This window comes from Pteropus vampyrus, unplaced genomic scaffold, assembly GCF_000151845.1.
Source record: "Pteropus vampyrus isolate Shadow unplaced genomic scaffold, Pvam_2.0 Scaffold264, whole genome shotgun sequence".
NCBI classification, from domain to species: Eukaryota; Metazoa; Chordata; class Mammalia; order Chiroptera; family Pteropodidae; genus Pteropus; species Pteropus vampyrus.
The window spans coordinates 199,923-215,513 of NW_011889045.1; the positions used below are offsets into that span (position 1 = coordinate 199,923).

The 15,591-nt window shown below is 46.9% G+C and overlaps 1 protein-coding gene and 1 non-coding gene across 2 annotated transcripts in view; one reads left to right on the forward strand and one right to left on the reverse strand.

The window, feature by feature from the left end:
* LOC111729502 (CUB and sushi domain-containing protein 1-like) overlaps window positions 1-15,591 on the reverse strand; it is a 920,340-nt gene that overhangs the window by 193,764 nt on the left and 710,985 nt on the right. Inside the window, exon 6 of the mRNA XM_023520436.1 lies at window positions 7,472-7,679. Coding sequence (XP_023376204.1) covers window positions 7,472-7,679 — 208 coding nt within the window. The remainder of the gene's footprint in view (window positions 1-7,471; window positions 7,680-15,591) is intronic.
* On the forward strand, window positions 2,129-2,247 carry LOC111729512. Its single transcript, XR_002776260.1, has one exon. It is a non-coding gene; the product is annotated as a 5S ribosomal RNA (ribosomal RNA).

Sequence of the window (15,591 nt, forward strand, 5' to 3'; positions counted from 1 at the left end):
CACGCAAAATTCCCTTATTCTCTTAACCATTCTGCCATGAAATTGTGCAAACTTTAAGAAGAAAGGGAAAAATTGGGTATTTAGAGTTTTGAGAGGAACTTTAAACGAACGTACAGTCGAAACACCATGATGTGCAAACTGGCTTATTTGGGGAATAAATGAAAATTCGCAACCATTATTTGAAAATGACTACGATAGAGTTGGCATAATGGCCCCTTTAAAATGTAATACATTTTTAAAAGGCAAATTTATTTAAAAGTAAGTTTAACTGTGATTTTTTTTCATAGTCGTTCTCTGGACAGAAAACACTTACAAAAAAGAGCAGTATGACCACAAAAAAAAAAAAAAAAAAACCCAAGTATTTCATATTTTGTGAAATGAATTAAAATCCCCAAAGGGGACATTTTTCTTATTGCCTGCAACATAAATAATTTACAGGGAATGTCTTTTTTAATAAAACGAGGATAAGTGATGGGTAGGTCACCTGACGAGAGAAATGTCACCACAGAGCTGTGGTTTCTGGGATGTGGCTCCCACCAGGACCGTGGGACTCTTTCTAGAACTCTCCAGGCTAATTGCAGTCCCTGGTTCCATCTTAGACACGAGGAATGTTTTATTTTTCTCTTGTTTGTTACTCGTGAGTCTGGCCCTTTTGCACATGTAGTCCTAGAGCAAAATTACAGAGCTACCACCGTTAAATAAATTATATAAATTTCTGATGTGCAGAAATTTACTAATTAAAATTGTTTTTTAACTTCATCTGTCATATACGTTTGGATTTCTGGGTATTGATATCGGCCCCAAACGCAAGGTAGATCTAGGACGAAAGCGAGGTTCAGTTCCCAGCAGTGAGATGGGGCCATGGCGTCAAGCGATGACCCGTCACCTGTGTCAGGAAGGACGCAGACCGGTGGTGAAGCTCCCCCCTGGGGTGTCATTGCCTGGGAGATTGTAATACGGCCGCGGGGTCCCGCCGGCCATCACGACGGCCTGCCACTTTGCGGGTCAAGGTAAATTCCGGCACGCAGCACCGTCCTGTGGCACCCACCGAAGATGTTGCATTTGGGAACAGGAGGGAGACAGAGCCTTGGAACGTCACACGTGAGTTAGGCAGGAAGCTGAGGACGCTGGTTTCACTGCGGCATTGCGAGGTGGACACCTGATCCGCTTCGGTAAAATAAATGTGGTTTGGATGATGCGGATGAAAGAATGTCGTGCACACCTTAGAAATCAGTGTCCGTAGCATGAGTCGCCATTGGAGAAATTTCCCTCTCCTTCCTACTGAGTATTTGGGGGGACAGGTAACGGCAGGGCTTGGGGCGATCTGGGCTGGCCAATATTTTCCCCACCTACTTCTAGTTCCAAAAGGGCAGAGCCGTATATAGAAGCTTTAACATGCACATGTCGGGAACTGTCTACGTGACGACTTCAGACGCACCATTTATGCCTCATTTTAGGAACCTCCCAATGCCCGTGATCGTAACGAAGGAGTCCTTTAGGGGTTATCACCTGGCTTCGTAGTTGATGACAGAAAGAAGGAGACTGTACCTGGGCATTTCATGGTAACAACACCGGGCCGTAACAGGGCTAATTTAGACTTGAAGTCACCCCACGCGCCCCTCGGCCCCGCTGGCCCATGCATCCTGGGAGTGAGTCTAGGATGACATTACAGGGCCACGTACTAGTCCTACCTTCCTGGTTTAAAGGTGATACAGAAACAACACCTCGACATGTTTTAATAAAGGGGGAAACGCAGCCTGGGCCCATCTCCGTTTATATTCCCGCTGTGCCTGGTGGCTGTGTGGTAAGTTACTGAACTTCCCTGAGGCTGCTTTTGTCATCTGTAAAATGGGGACGATCGCGTAGCAGCTATTGTTCATATTTTCCTGGTACATCACCAATCCTCAGTAAATATTATTACTTAGTATAATTTTTTTTAAAAAATACATGATTCAAATAAAGTTTTAGAAATTGGTATTTTGATGAAAAGAGGGCTTTTGGAACGGGCTATGCACACGCACACCTCCCCCAACAAACACAACACAGACATTTATATACATATATGCACATATGCACTCTTGTGATATTGTTTCTTGTTTATGTTATACTTGCTTCTATAAAAATTGTGGTCTACGGCCACGCCACCCTGGACAAGCCCGATCCCGTCTGATCTCGGAAGCTCAGCAGGGTTGGGCCTGGTTAGTACTTGAATGGGAGACCACCTAGGAAGACCGGGTGCTGTAGGCGTACAAAAATAAAAAATAAGGGATCGGAAGCCGACAAGGTCCTTGCAGTCTGTGAGGTCAACCAAGGGTTGCCTCACCTAAAAAAAAAAAAAATCACAGACATGCATGCATTGTAAAGGCTCATGTCATACGATCATTAAATTTAAGTTTAAAATGGGAAACTCGAAAGAAAGAAACCCAGTTATTTCAGTCGGCGGTAATGGGCAGAGTGACGTGGCCTTGACTGTGCGCCTGGGTGTCGGCAGGACAGCCAGGAAAAGTCAGATCAGGCCTGCACAGTAGCCAGTCTCCTCCGACCCGGGCTAATTTCTGGGTTTCCATAATTACGCTCTGGTCGCCTAAGATGATAAACGTCAGGAAAAGCTGGGTTGTGGGTTTAAAGCAACCCCTGGAGCTAGCTTTGCAAATTCTCTAAAACGATTTCCAAATGAACAGTTAAATCGAATGAAGAGGGGAGGAGACGGGACTCCCTTCTTCGTACCTTGGGGGGCGAGCGGAAGAGTTGATTTCAGGGAGCCTATTACTGAGTGTGTGTCTCTATAATCCTTCCTCATTAGAAATTAAATATACACCAAGTCAATTGCCAATTAAGTGACAAGTTGCATAAACACCGTGGGTGTTAATCGACCCTTCAAGGGTTCTTTGAAGCTCACTCAGCTTCCCCGACTCCTTTGAAGTTTTGTTTTGGCTTCAGAGAGTCACTGATTACATTGATTTAGCAGTGAAATTGTGCCAGTCTAATGGGAACAAAATAAAGTGTAGCTCCCCAACTTATTTTGCCCCCTCAAGTGTAACTTTGCCCAGTTCAGACAGGCAGAGGGATAGAAGGACGCTGCTTAGTCAATGATTGAACGAAAGCCTCATAACAATCACAAAGCGACAGGCTTTTTCTTGGAATCATGAGGCAGATCTCACCGAAACCGGCCAAGAGGCGTTCTCGCGTTTGTTACCACTGACTGTCTGGGAGGGAGATTATACAAACTCCTTGGTCCACGTGTATTACTTCTTGAAGTGCTCTGCCGTCTGTATGTCACCCTAAGCATGATCTTAATTTAATCAACATTAAATTGGGTGATGTGGGATTTGCACGTGGAGGCACCTATCTGAACGAGCATGCAAGGGGTCCGAAGGGAGCTCGGGTGAAGCCCGGGACATGTTCAGTGTGGCGGCAGGGTGGAGAGCTAGTCCCCGGCAGTGACAGGCTTCGAAAGGCAGGCTCAGGCTTTTGGGTTTTATTTCATGACCCGAAGCTCAGTCTTTGAAGGTTTTTAAGGAATTGATACTCTGAAGTATGTTTGGGGACACATTCTAAAGGCATTTGTTCTTTGTTGCTTTTGTACCCTACGTGTACACCTTGTCACAGAAGGGGATGGATAACTTATTCTCGCTTATATGAAAGAATGTAAATACCCCCTTAATTGTTTCCTGTCAAAACTATATATTCCCAATCCCTTGAACCACTATATCTTAATTTAGAAACCATAGTAGCTTAACTCTGAAATAAAATCAATTCTCTTTCTTCTTGGTATTTCCAGAGTTATGAGTCATATTCATATGCTACGCCATCAAATCACTTCAGAGAGAAAGCTTGCTCAGCTTCCCTATTAACTGTGTTTTTAATTGCAAGAAAAATCATAATTACTAGACCGCGTTGCACAGAGAACTCGAAATGGCAGCTTTCTGTTAATGTGGGTATTGACAGAAAACCAGTCTGTGTAAAATTAGAATCTGACTAGTTAAAAAAAAAAAAATCAGCCTCATCTGATGCACATATAGTCAATTAGGTTGAAATTACAAACCCCTCCACATTTAATATACGGATAATTTTGGCATATTACATCATTCGCCACTTTTAGGCTGCCTCTACCGTAGCCATGGCAACCCTTACACAGAACATAGCTGAGTTGGTAATTTCACTCGAAATTAAATGAAAATAAGGCTAATCCTATTATTGTTAACAGTTTTCCAAGAAGCTTCTTCTCAGAGTGCCTTTGCTTATATATTCTGTCTTTTAAAAACAGATTATTGGGAAATCACACGTGTGTGTGTACTCACTCTGCTCACGGCCGTCACCGCTACCCAAGCGGCCACTGCCCAGCCCAGGCACCGCCACCTACGTCGCTGCTTAGGATTTTTCTTGCAGTCCGGGGATGCGTCAGTCTTTTAAATGTACCAGTTTGGGCCATGAACCATTTCAGAGACTTTCACTCTGAAATTATGTTAAAATAACAGTCTTTGTAAGACAAGCCGCGTTACGCATTTGCATACATTTTCAAGGGGACTTGGAGTGATTCCCTTTTGTACCGTGAATGTGCTCCTGTACTTTCTACAGCCTCCACCGAAGAGTCACCGAAAGGTGAGAGTTGTATTTAAAAAGTGGTCCCATGGCCATGCCGGGATACTGAGATATTTTTGCAATTGTGGTAAGCGCCGGGGGTCACGGCAGGAGCTGTCCTCCCTGACCGTCCGTGGATGCAGCACGTGGAGAAATGGGCTTTCGGTCAGCTCGCCTCCCCCGTGAGCCCCTGCTCAAGGCTCTGGCATCCAACCCGAAGTCCCGACGCCGAGGAGAGGGGTCCCCCCGCCGGGCGTTCAGCTCAAACCCCGACTGTCCCGTGAGGATGGCAGAGTAACGGGACAGGTGACGCGGACGCACAGACCTCAGTGAGCTCTAGCTCTGCCGCGTGATGTCTCATTTTCACCTGCTCCTGTCCTTTATGCCTCTCGGGGTCTTCATCAATACGGGGCAGATAGTACCGATTATACCCATGGGGCTCTTGCTCCAAGCCAGCAGGACACCAAGTCACGCAGAGCGCGGCTGTCCCGCTGACAACGCCTGCCAAGAGCGAGCGTGTCGGCCAGCAGGCAGGCCGGTCCCTCCGACCAGAGGGCACAGGGTCAACGTCTGTGCCCACGACCTTCCCGATGGCCACCCTGGTCTCTCCAATGTGCTCCCAGATCACCAGTCCCGGTGTCCCGGCACAAGCCTGGGCTGACTTCGAGGGGCAAGAAACACCTCCGAGCCCGACGCAGACGCCAAGGAGACGGGTCCGTTTCTCCAGCTGCCAGCCCCGCAGGTGCGAACGGCCCACTCGACGCTCCAGACAGAACGCGACGCTCGCTCGCACACGGCCCCTCGGCACGCGCTCTCCGAGCACGCGGGGGCACGCGGCAGGGGACAGTGCAGAGAGAGGAGGAGCAGACGGAAGGCTCCAGAGGAACCGGTGGGCGTGAGGAAAGAACGGGCACCACCAAGGCCCAGCCCCGCCTGTGGCCCCGGCTGGCCGCTCGTCTCAGGGCAGAGAGGGAACCGAGGACGCCGCGCCCGCTTGGTGGCGGCCCCGACGGCGTGGGCCAGCGCCGGGAGCCCTTCTCGGGGCTGCGCGGCGACGTGATCGGCCTGTTTCACAGCCTTCGTTTATAACGGAGACTCAGACGTGGACATGTGCGCCTTACCATTTTCTTTCTTACATAAAGTAAGTTTGTTCACAAAAGCGGTCCTGATCTGATCGTGGACCCTAAAATCACTGTCAAGTACGGAGCACTTTCTCATCTCTCTCTCCCAACCTGACGTCTTAACCGGCGAGGTGGACGGTCGATACCAATTATCTCTAGAATCGCTCATAAATGAAGTCTTTTTTCCCTTAATCGTATACTTTCTGAGAACCGGACACCATGTATTTTACACTGCGATGATTTTCTGAAAACCAAAAGTGTTATTTTAAAACTAAGAGAATGCGGTCTTGCCGAATCTCTTTTGGTGATTGAGAGAGAATAGGTGCTCAGCAGATGTTTAATGAATTAATTAAAAAGTTCACACAGCACAGCCCCTGTTTTATGTAACCAGTTAAAGGATTTGCCAAAGTCACGAGGTTGGCTTGTGGCAGAATGGGGGGTAGAATCTTAGACATCTAGCTGTCAGTCCGCAATCTGTTTCCACTAACTTTATATTACACAGAACGAGATAGATAATAGCGATAAATTCTTGAATGTTTAAAGATAAAATTGTCTAACAAAATAAATAAATAGGTAAGTCAGACTAATCTAAAACTATTATTCAATATGAATAAAATGTAAAACAAAGATTATGAAGATAGTGGTCATTTTTTTTTTCTTAATTGAGGTAGTATTTAACATAAGCACAGTAGAACCAGTAAAAGTCATGTAAGGAAATAATTTATCCATTAATATGAACCTTCTGCTTTGAGTCTTGAGTCTTGGAAAATAAAATTAAATTGAATATCAATAACTGGCTTAAAACAGGTGCTCTAATGTGTGACATGTCTTAGGTTTGATATCTTTATCTATTAGTCTTTGTACTGAAATGCAAACTTCAGCCCATAGAAATATTCGCGGTCACTTATTCCCCATTCTCTGCCGTCACTGCTCAGACGGCCGGTTTCCCTCTGCCTCCCTCCTAAATTTCGATCTACACATATTCAAGATCCGAAACTGACTCAGTTTTGAAAACTCTAAGCAATGAAATAATTTAAAAAAAACAGTTCGATCTCCAGCAAATGACTTGATGTGATAGACTTTAAGCCTTTCAATGTTTGTGCTTTGAATTCTCCTTTTCCAATTGTACTTAGAGACGCAGCTGATGGTCTTCTGGACACCAACATCATAAACCTAAATCGACGGCAATTGATGAGCATTTTTTTTTCCTGGCTCTACTACCATCACGAGCCTGCACGCCAGAGTGCTGCTCGCCAGCCGGCCGACATAATGTGTACGCGGACTAATGTTGACGGTTTGCCCGTGCCCCCCATGGGCGGGTGGGAATACACGGTTCGATGCAGCGGCTTCAGGTAGGGGAAAGAAATATGCCGTCATGTATCGGCAGCAGAGCAGATCAACAATGGGGAACGCCACATCTTAGAATGTCCACAGTCTAAAAACATCTGACGTCTTTGAATCGACTCCAGGCCCAATCCGAAACTTACCTCGCTTAGCTATCACCTTCCCCGTGGCTTTATGAGAGCCCAGATGTGGGCCACTAAGTTCCAAAGAAGCAGCCAGGGCACAGAGACGTGCCCCCCGCTCCAAATGTGAGCACGAAGCTACCTTAGAGACTTTGAAGTCAGTCGCAATGCAGACGACCTTTTAGCAGCCAGACGGCAAGGCCAAGAAAGAACCACCGCGCTGAGCACCGACTCTTCAGGGAAGCGGTTTCACCCAGCGTACACAGGAAACGGGAAGAAAGTGGGTTTCCTCCCCAGACTCACCAAATGGACGGCGCCTCCGTGCCACTGATCTCCAGGAAGTCGTAGCCCTCCTCCAGCTGAAAGTCGGTGAAGACTAACGCGATGGTGTCCCCGGGCTCGGCGAGGATGGTCCACGTGCAGTCCGCGTTGTTCTCGTACTCCGAGGGAAAGTGAGGGCTGGAAATGGTGCTGCTCGTGCCCCGCAGGGTCCCGCCGCAGGCTCCCTCGGCTGGAAGGGATGAGGGCGAAAAGAAATCTCTTTTAAAGATGGCCTCATGTGCGGGGGACATCTACCAAGTGTCGCTGTCGATCACTGACAAATACTTCCTAACCCCAAATTGAGGTTCCACCTGTAAAGGGTTTCTTTGGATTGCTTAATTCAGTTCCATGAAAAGACTTACGAAAATCTAACGACAGCATCACATTATTAGCTGAATTGCCCTCATAGGAAAGGGTGAAATTGTGCCTTTTCTAGAGTCCGGAATATGTAATGGCCATATGCCTGACATCCATAGGCAGCTTAATGATATTTTCAAAGATTTTGGAAGGCAGAGATAAGTCAGCGAGGTTTTAAGCCTTAAATGTATCGACGATCTTTTCCTAATTGGTACATGGCTTTGAAAAACCAGTGTGTTTAAAAGAAGTAGTCACCATTATCCTTATTTCCTATAGGGTTTGGAACGTGTATTTGGTTTTGAATGTCACGTAAGCTCTTGACTAATATCATAACAGAGACACACTGATTCATGAAAAGTTTCCAAGTAGGAAATAGTAGCATAAAATCTTAAAACGTAATCTCTTAGAAAAACGGCAAGTAAAAAGTCAATAATGATGAAATGTATGTAAGATGCTAATTAGCATTGTAATATTTACTAGTTTAAAAAGAAATAGACTTTGAAAGGAAGGCAGAAAGATATTATATCCATAAACATATCTTAAAACATGTTATTTTACACATATGTATCTATATGTACAGTTTACTATGTACAGAAGATTTTTTAATAGACGATGCTAGATTTGTATCCAACTGTATATTATAAAACGTGCTCAATAAAAGTAAATCAAAGAAAACTGAACTTTACTAAAGCAACTGCTAGCATCTTGAAGCCGGAAGGTGAGCTGCCATTTTTCTATCTCTTTATCGTGCTAAAACGCTGAGTTACCTCGGACCATCTGCACAGAGTTAAGGGTGAGACTCTGTTGCCCACAGCTCAGTACATGTTTGTTGATTTTCTATGGTCATTTTAAAGACTCGTACAGCAGTAGGAGTATTAGTGATAGTTCAGAGTTCACGGAAAAAAAATCTCTCAATCTAAAGGTTCCAAGAAACGGAGACATAGTATCTGTCTATGCCTGTCCTGGTTTTTAATGGCACCGCCGATTTCCTAACGGGAAAATATGAAAATATGAGACACCCAACACCAGGAAAAATTCGCTCGTGTCCTATTTTTAGCCATGTTCTCAGGGAGTGTCCGTGAATGAAGACCCTGTTCATTCTAGGAGATTCCTGTAATTACAGGAATCTAGGAGATTCCTAGATCTCCTAGAGAGAGATTATAGCGAGTTAAATAATAGGGATCTCCTATAAAACGGAGCTACCAGGAGGATGCAGTTTCTTTTTAAAAATGATCACTAACAGATGCCATCGAGATCGCGGCTTCTCACCCTGACTCCATCGGCTTTTGGGAGCACTTGGTCCTCTGTCTGGGGACTGTCCTGTACACTGTGGGACGTGGGACAGCACCCTTGCCTCCGCCCGCTCATTGCCAACCCCCCACCTCCACACGCAGCTGTGATGACTAAAACATCCCCAGACATTGCCAGATCTTCTCTGGGGGCAAAGAAGAATCACTGACTTAGATGAATTCAATTACTGCTTTGCCCAGTTCTTTTAACTGGTTTTAAATAGAGCCTTTTAAACAGGATGAATTAAAACCATATTAAAACGCTATGGAGTATTCTTCCTTTGAGTCAAGATTAATAATTTATTACTATATATCTGGATTATTTAAATGTACTAAAACATAGGAAGGACATACATGATGTTTTCCCTTAAATAATCTGTATTATTTAAAATAATTTAATTAAAAGACTTTGAGTTGCTGCAATAGTATGTGAAAACGAGTCTCATTTTTGATACGCATTGCACAATTTTTTTCATCAAGAATAAGCCTAAATAAATGAAGTTAATTAGGAAATGGCTATTACATTTTTTTAAACTAAAGTATTTTGTCTCTTTAGAAAAACCTGAAAATCAGTATAGATGTAATAGATTTATTGTGGTTGTTTTCATATAACGTATCTCAAACCCTAAGATTTGTATTTTGATGGAAATATGCGTGTGATATTAGTAACTCCTTTATAAGACAAATGGTATTTTCAAATTCATAGGTTTATAATTTCTGAGATGTGTCTTCACAAGGCAGGCTTTGCTCACATAGAAAAGAATAACAATGCAAGAGCATAGTAATATATTATCACTGAACACTGTATTCTAATTATTCATAAATAAACTACTAAAAAGTGCTCTGCTGGGAAAGTCACATATAGGCATTTCGAAGCCAGAGATCATCAGCCAGATTTAGAAAAATTCGGGCCACAGACCTTTGGCAGTCTCCTCGATATTGTTCATACACACACACACACACAAACACACACACACACACACACACAAACACACACATGCAAGCATACAGCACACACAGGCACTTAAAACTAATCATCTTCTGGCTTTCATGTTCTCTCCATAAAAAATCTCCACTCGGATCAGCCAGATCGATCCTTTGCAAGCTTAACTTAAATCTTAAAATCTTCTGTTCCGCACTGTTGAACTTCTCGCGTTAAAATCCAAGCTCACGGTCAGGTGAGCAGTGAGCGCGGGGACCGCCCCTCCGCTCCCCGGTGCGCGTGCCCGCCCGCACCTGCTGCGCGGCCGCCCGCCACCTCCTCACGCTGCGCTGGCCCTGGCGCCGCCGGGGACCAGAGCCAGGTGCGCTCCTGCCCCGGGGCCTTCGCCCGCACCATCCTGCTCAGGGGCTCTTCCTAAGCCCCCCTCCCGGGCCGCCTTCTCCAGCCACCGTACGCAGACCAGCACCTGCGCGTCACTCCCCGGGGCCCTATCCTGCCTCACTTTGCTCCCAAGTCCTTGACGACGTGCTGAGCCCTGGACGGCTGCTGTTGAGAGCACGTCTTCACTCCGTGCCCCCCATTCGACGGGGCCGCCCAGAACTCAGCCAGCCTCCCTGCTGTTTCTCCTTTCCCATCGAGTGGATGGCCCCCACATTTCCCAGGGGTTAGATCACTCTCGACAAACCTCTATTCGGCCGTTGTTAGTAAAAATAAATTTCTGGGGTTACACACGGCATCAAACTAGACCATTTCTAAGCGTAGAAGCCAGAGAATAAGTTAATTCTGTAATAGAAGTATGTGGCTTGCTGAAATACGAGGTTTTAAAAAGAGCACTCCACGAAAACTGTGGCAAGACTCTAAGCAGAGCAATATTACAGACACACGTTAACTGCCAAGAAGGTTTTGTCATGGGTAGCAATTCACGGAGGGCTTTGGTAACATGTTTCTTTTGCTTTGTTTGCACCAAGTAGAAAAGCCACAAGTCTAGGCATTTTCTTTTATAATTTGTTAAATTTTATTAAATTTATTGGGGTGACATTGGTTAATGCAATGGTAAAGGTTTTAACGCACGGTTGATTGATATGTCACATGTATATTGTGTGCCGTGAAGCCACCCAGAGTCAGATTTCCTTCCTTTGCTGGTAAGGGAAGGTTTTTTTTTTTTTTGATATTCGCAGAGTGGCAGGGACATTTTAAGAAGAGAAAGTCAAGGCCAGCGGAGAGAGTAAACCGATCAAGGCAAAACATCAACAGGATGAGGTTACGAGGAGGCTCCTGGCAGCCGGAAGGACTAGTTCAAGTTCCACAGTTAACCATCTACGGGAGACCCAGAAGTCACGTGTAGAAGGTAAATGGTATTACAACGATTAGGAACCATTAGAATAGACTAATTCCGAACAACATATTAATATAATGTAGGCCTCTTTTAATCCACTGGTGTTAATAAACAATTAAACTCTCAAACATTTGCTTTAATATTAATTTTGTTGTATCGAGAGGAATCTTTTTATTCGGAAGCTGGAAGTCGGGGGGTCTAATTAAGTCCATTCTATCCAGAACCCCATCCTCTCCCAGCTTCCTCTTTCACACGTGATGGAGAAAGAACACGGAGTTAGGTCCAAAACTGCCAGGTAAATACTTGACTGTGAAAATTAGCACACAACAAATACCTGTTAAGGAAATGATGGATATCGCTATTGACTTACTTCATTCAGTGTTTTTAAAACTGTCCTCCTAGGACTTTTGTTTGAAGGGTTTAGTTCCAAGTAGCCACCGCCAAGGGGGTGGCTTCGGCTCCCAAGCCCACTTTGTATTTTCAAGTTATTTCCTTAAATCAGTTCCCTATATCGAGTTTTCACAAAATCTTGCATTTGAAAAAAAAAAAAAAAGATTCTACAGCTAAAGAAAGTTTAAATGCTGTCAATTTATTCCAAGAGGAAGATAAGGTATTTAATAAAAGATGTGTTTGAATCCACTGGTTTCTCTAAGTGGGGAAAATAATTCTAAATGTAAGCAGAAATCACAGTGCATCACTTCCCTTAAGGAATCTCGAAACTTTTTAAAATTTTTATTCTAAACTCTAAAATTATTATGTGCCTTGCCTGAGTATAAATGTTGCTAGGAATATACCTTAAGGGCAGAATAGAAAATACAGAATAAAACATTATTTAGAGACACGTTTTGCCATATTTCTCATAAAGAAAAATTGAAAGCAACTAAATGTTTAATAACAAGTAAATCGTTAAAGTATGACGTATCTATCATATTCCATCCAACGTGCATCAAGCACGCGCAACGTTGACTCAGTAACTTCCTGAGGATATTACATTTATAACATTTAGGATGAACATGCAGTATGGAAAAATATCCAGGAAAGGAAAACACACACACACACACATACACACGCACACACACACGCACACGTGCATGCACACGCACACACGTGCACACACATGCACACACATGCACACACGTGCACACACGCACGCACACACGCGCACATGCACACACATACACACATGCACGCACACGTGCACACACGTGCACACACGCACGCACGCACACACACACACATACGTGCACACACACACACAGATGCACACGCACACGCACGCTTGTAACGTCAACGTCAAACCCCGGGAGATACTCTAACGTGCTCTCCCTAAGGCTCTGTAGATCATTGGTGCCGGTTCGAACTCCGAACTCTGAAACAGTCCAGTTTGGATCTGAGTGCTCCCGCTTTTGTGTCACGAGTTCCTCCCTTCTTTGCACCTCGGTTTGGTTGTTTTCAAGTGGGGGTGACGAGGGCGCCCATGCAGGGCGTCGTCGTAGAGGGCGCGGATTATCCGGAGCACCGCCAGCCAGTGCTCGCTCCTCCCTCAAAACGGCTGTTATTATTCTTCCCAACTTGGCACAGAGATCGCTCAACGATAGTGTTTTAAATATTAGTTTTGAACATGTTATCGTAAACTTTGGAACTTGCAGTGCTTTGGATGAAACTGTCCTTCCCAAATCTATACTCTGCTTTCACTGTGAGCGAAGTGGCTGTTCCCAGAGGCGACAGGGTCACAAAGCGCTAGGGTCAGGCTTCTGGTCCTCAAGGGGCTGGCGCGCGAGGGGCACAGAGCCCGGCCGCCCCTCCCACCTCCGCGGCTGCTGCCTTTGCCGACTCACGTGCCTGCGCTGCGCCGACCCCATCCGGAGACGGCCCTCTGTACCCTCTTCCTCGGCACCAAGGTCACCGTGAGGGGCGCCGGTCTCCTAGGCCACCCCCACCGCCTCAAAGACCACGTCTCACCTGTCCGACTCCACCCCTCCCAAGCACTGAAACCCACCTGTCCCTCTGGAACGCAAGGCCGACTGTCAGGCTGATGTCCTGCGTCTCCGCCACCCCCGAGCTGTGTCCCTGCCCCTCCTTGCGCTATGGGAACGTGACGTCTTCTGAGGATGCCGCATCATGAAGTCGCTGGTCCATGGCGACTGCTCGGCACAAGTGAGTTCTCTTCCCAGCTTCCGTAAGCTCCCAACATTGGACAGCTATCCATTTCCTCTTCTTTAAAATGATTTGCTAGACTTTCAAAGCTTTTCGAGAAATCTTGAAATAATAGCAGATCCACGAGAAGTGGCTGTGTGTGGCCTTCCCCATTTACCACCGATGATCTCAGCTTAGGTGTACGTAGCACGGTATCAGAATGACAATGTGACACACGGGTGCGGTGTGGACATGTGACTTAGTCACTGATGTTTTACGCGCATGGCTTCCTCGGATCGTGCTGGCTGTTTCTTCTCGGCCCCTTCTCGGTCACCCTCCACCTCCAGTCCCTGGGGACGTGACGAAGAGTCCGTCCTGGGCCTTTGTCCCTCTGTTGACGTCGTCCCGTCCAGGGGCACGGATTTAAATGCCATTTGCATGCGACAGTTTCCAAATTCGTAGTTCCCGAATTCCGGTGTTGTGTATCCAGCTGCCTCTGTGACGGAACCGCGGTGTCTAAGCAGCATCCCGGCCTTGCCGGCCCCCAAGCCGAACTCTCCATCTGTCCCTTTGCACATCAGAAACGTTCGCTCTTCTCCGTTTCGGTAAAAGTCAGTCCCGTTCTTCCCTCAGTTGGGATGAAAACCGGCGCCATCTCCGCTTCTCCCGTTGTTCGCTTCGCCACAGCGACTTCGCCGTGTGACCGAGGCGGCCCTTCGTCCATCGCATCCGAACGCCCTCGCACCTCGCGGGCGCCACGGCTGCTCTCATCCCTCCAAATAACATCGCCTCTCCCCTCGATGACTGTGGTGGCTTCCTGACGGGCTTTCCCGCTTTGTCCTTCCTGCTGTGCAGTCTGTGCTCAAAAGAGCGGCCAGAGTGATCCTCTGAAATTCCAAAAGGGGCAACGCCACCTCTCCTTCCAAAGCCCCCCGGTATCTCCTCATATTGCTCAGGACAGAAGCCAACGTCCCCGTCACGTCCACGGGACCCCTGACCGTCGGTCGCCAGCCGTCCCCTCTGACCTCCTCTCCCACAGCCCACGCCGCTGCCCACTCCGCTCCGGCCATCCTCACGGCCACACTCACTCACTCCAGGGGGCTCTGGTCGTTTCTGTGACCCGGACCATCGTCCCGATAGTCTCACATGGCTTCCTTTGGACCTCCATGAGGGGTGCAAATAACCCTGCTTTTGCCAGAGACAGGATTCCCAGGACGTGGGACTTCAGCGGCTAAGAGCAGGACCGTCCTGGGGAACCAAGAAGCTGGTCGCCACAGCCCCTAATCAGATCTAATAATTCTCTTAATGGAAGCATCTCTGAGCACTGGTCATCATCAGGGTCACGCATCTCATTCATTCGCTTTTACTCATCTGTGCACTCATTTGCATGGTCTACCTTCACCCATTAAAACATTATTTCCGTGACGGTTGGGGCCTTTTCCGTTGCGACTGTTCTGTTCACTTTGTATTTGAATATTAGGAACTCACATCAGCAGATCACAGCTCATGGGCCACGTGCGGCCCCGTGTCTGGCTTTGTAAATGGAGATTCCCCAGGACACGGTCGTGCTTATCCATTCAGGTCCAGGTAGGGCCCGTGGAGACTCGCTGCACGGGGACGGTGGCAGCCGAAGCAGAGGCCACGAGGCCTGAAAACATCACATGTTTGCTGTCGGGCCCCTGACAGCGAGCTCCCTGCCCTGCCTGGTAAGCGGATCGAGCGAACAGTTCCTTAAAGAACCGACCGCCCAACGCTCACAGCGAACGGGTGTCTTCACTGGAAATCAAAAGACGATCGCGAGAACCTGAGGGCGTGATGTCAACGCTGCGAAATTCTCACCGATTCGCGGGAAACGCTCCCATCGACCCCGGGTGGCCGTGGCGAAGGCACGCTCGGCGTGGGGACCGGCCAGCAAGCCTGCAAAGCGCGGATGACGCCCCCAGAATTCTCTCCTCGGAAACTAAACGAGTGAGAGAGAAACAGCGCGCTGTGTATGGAGACGCTGATTACAGCGTGACGCGTGGACGTCATCGCCGGAAAC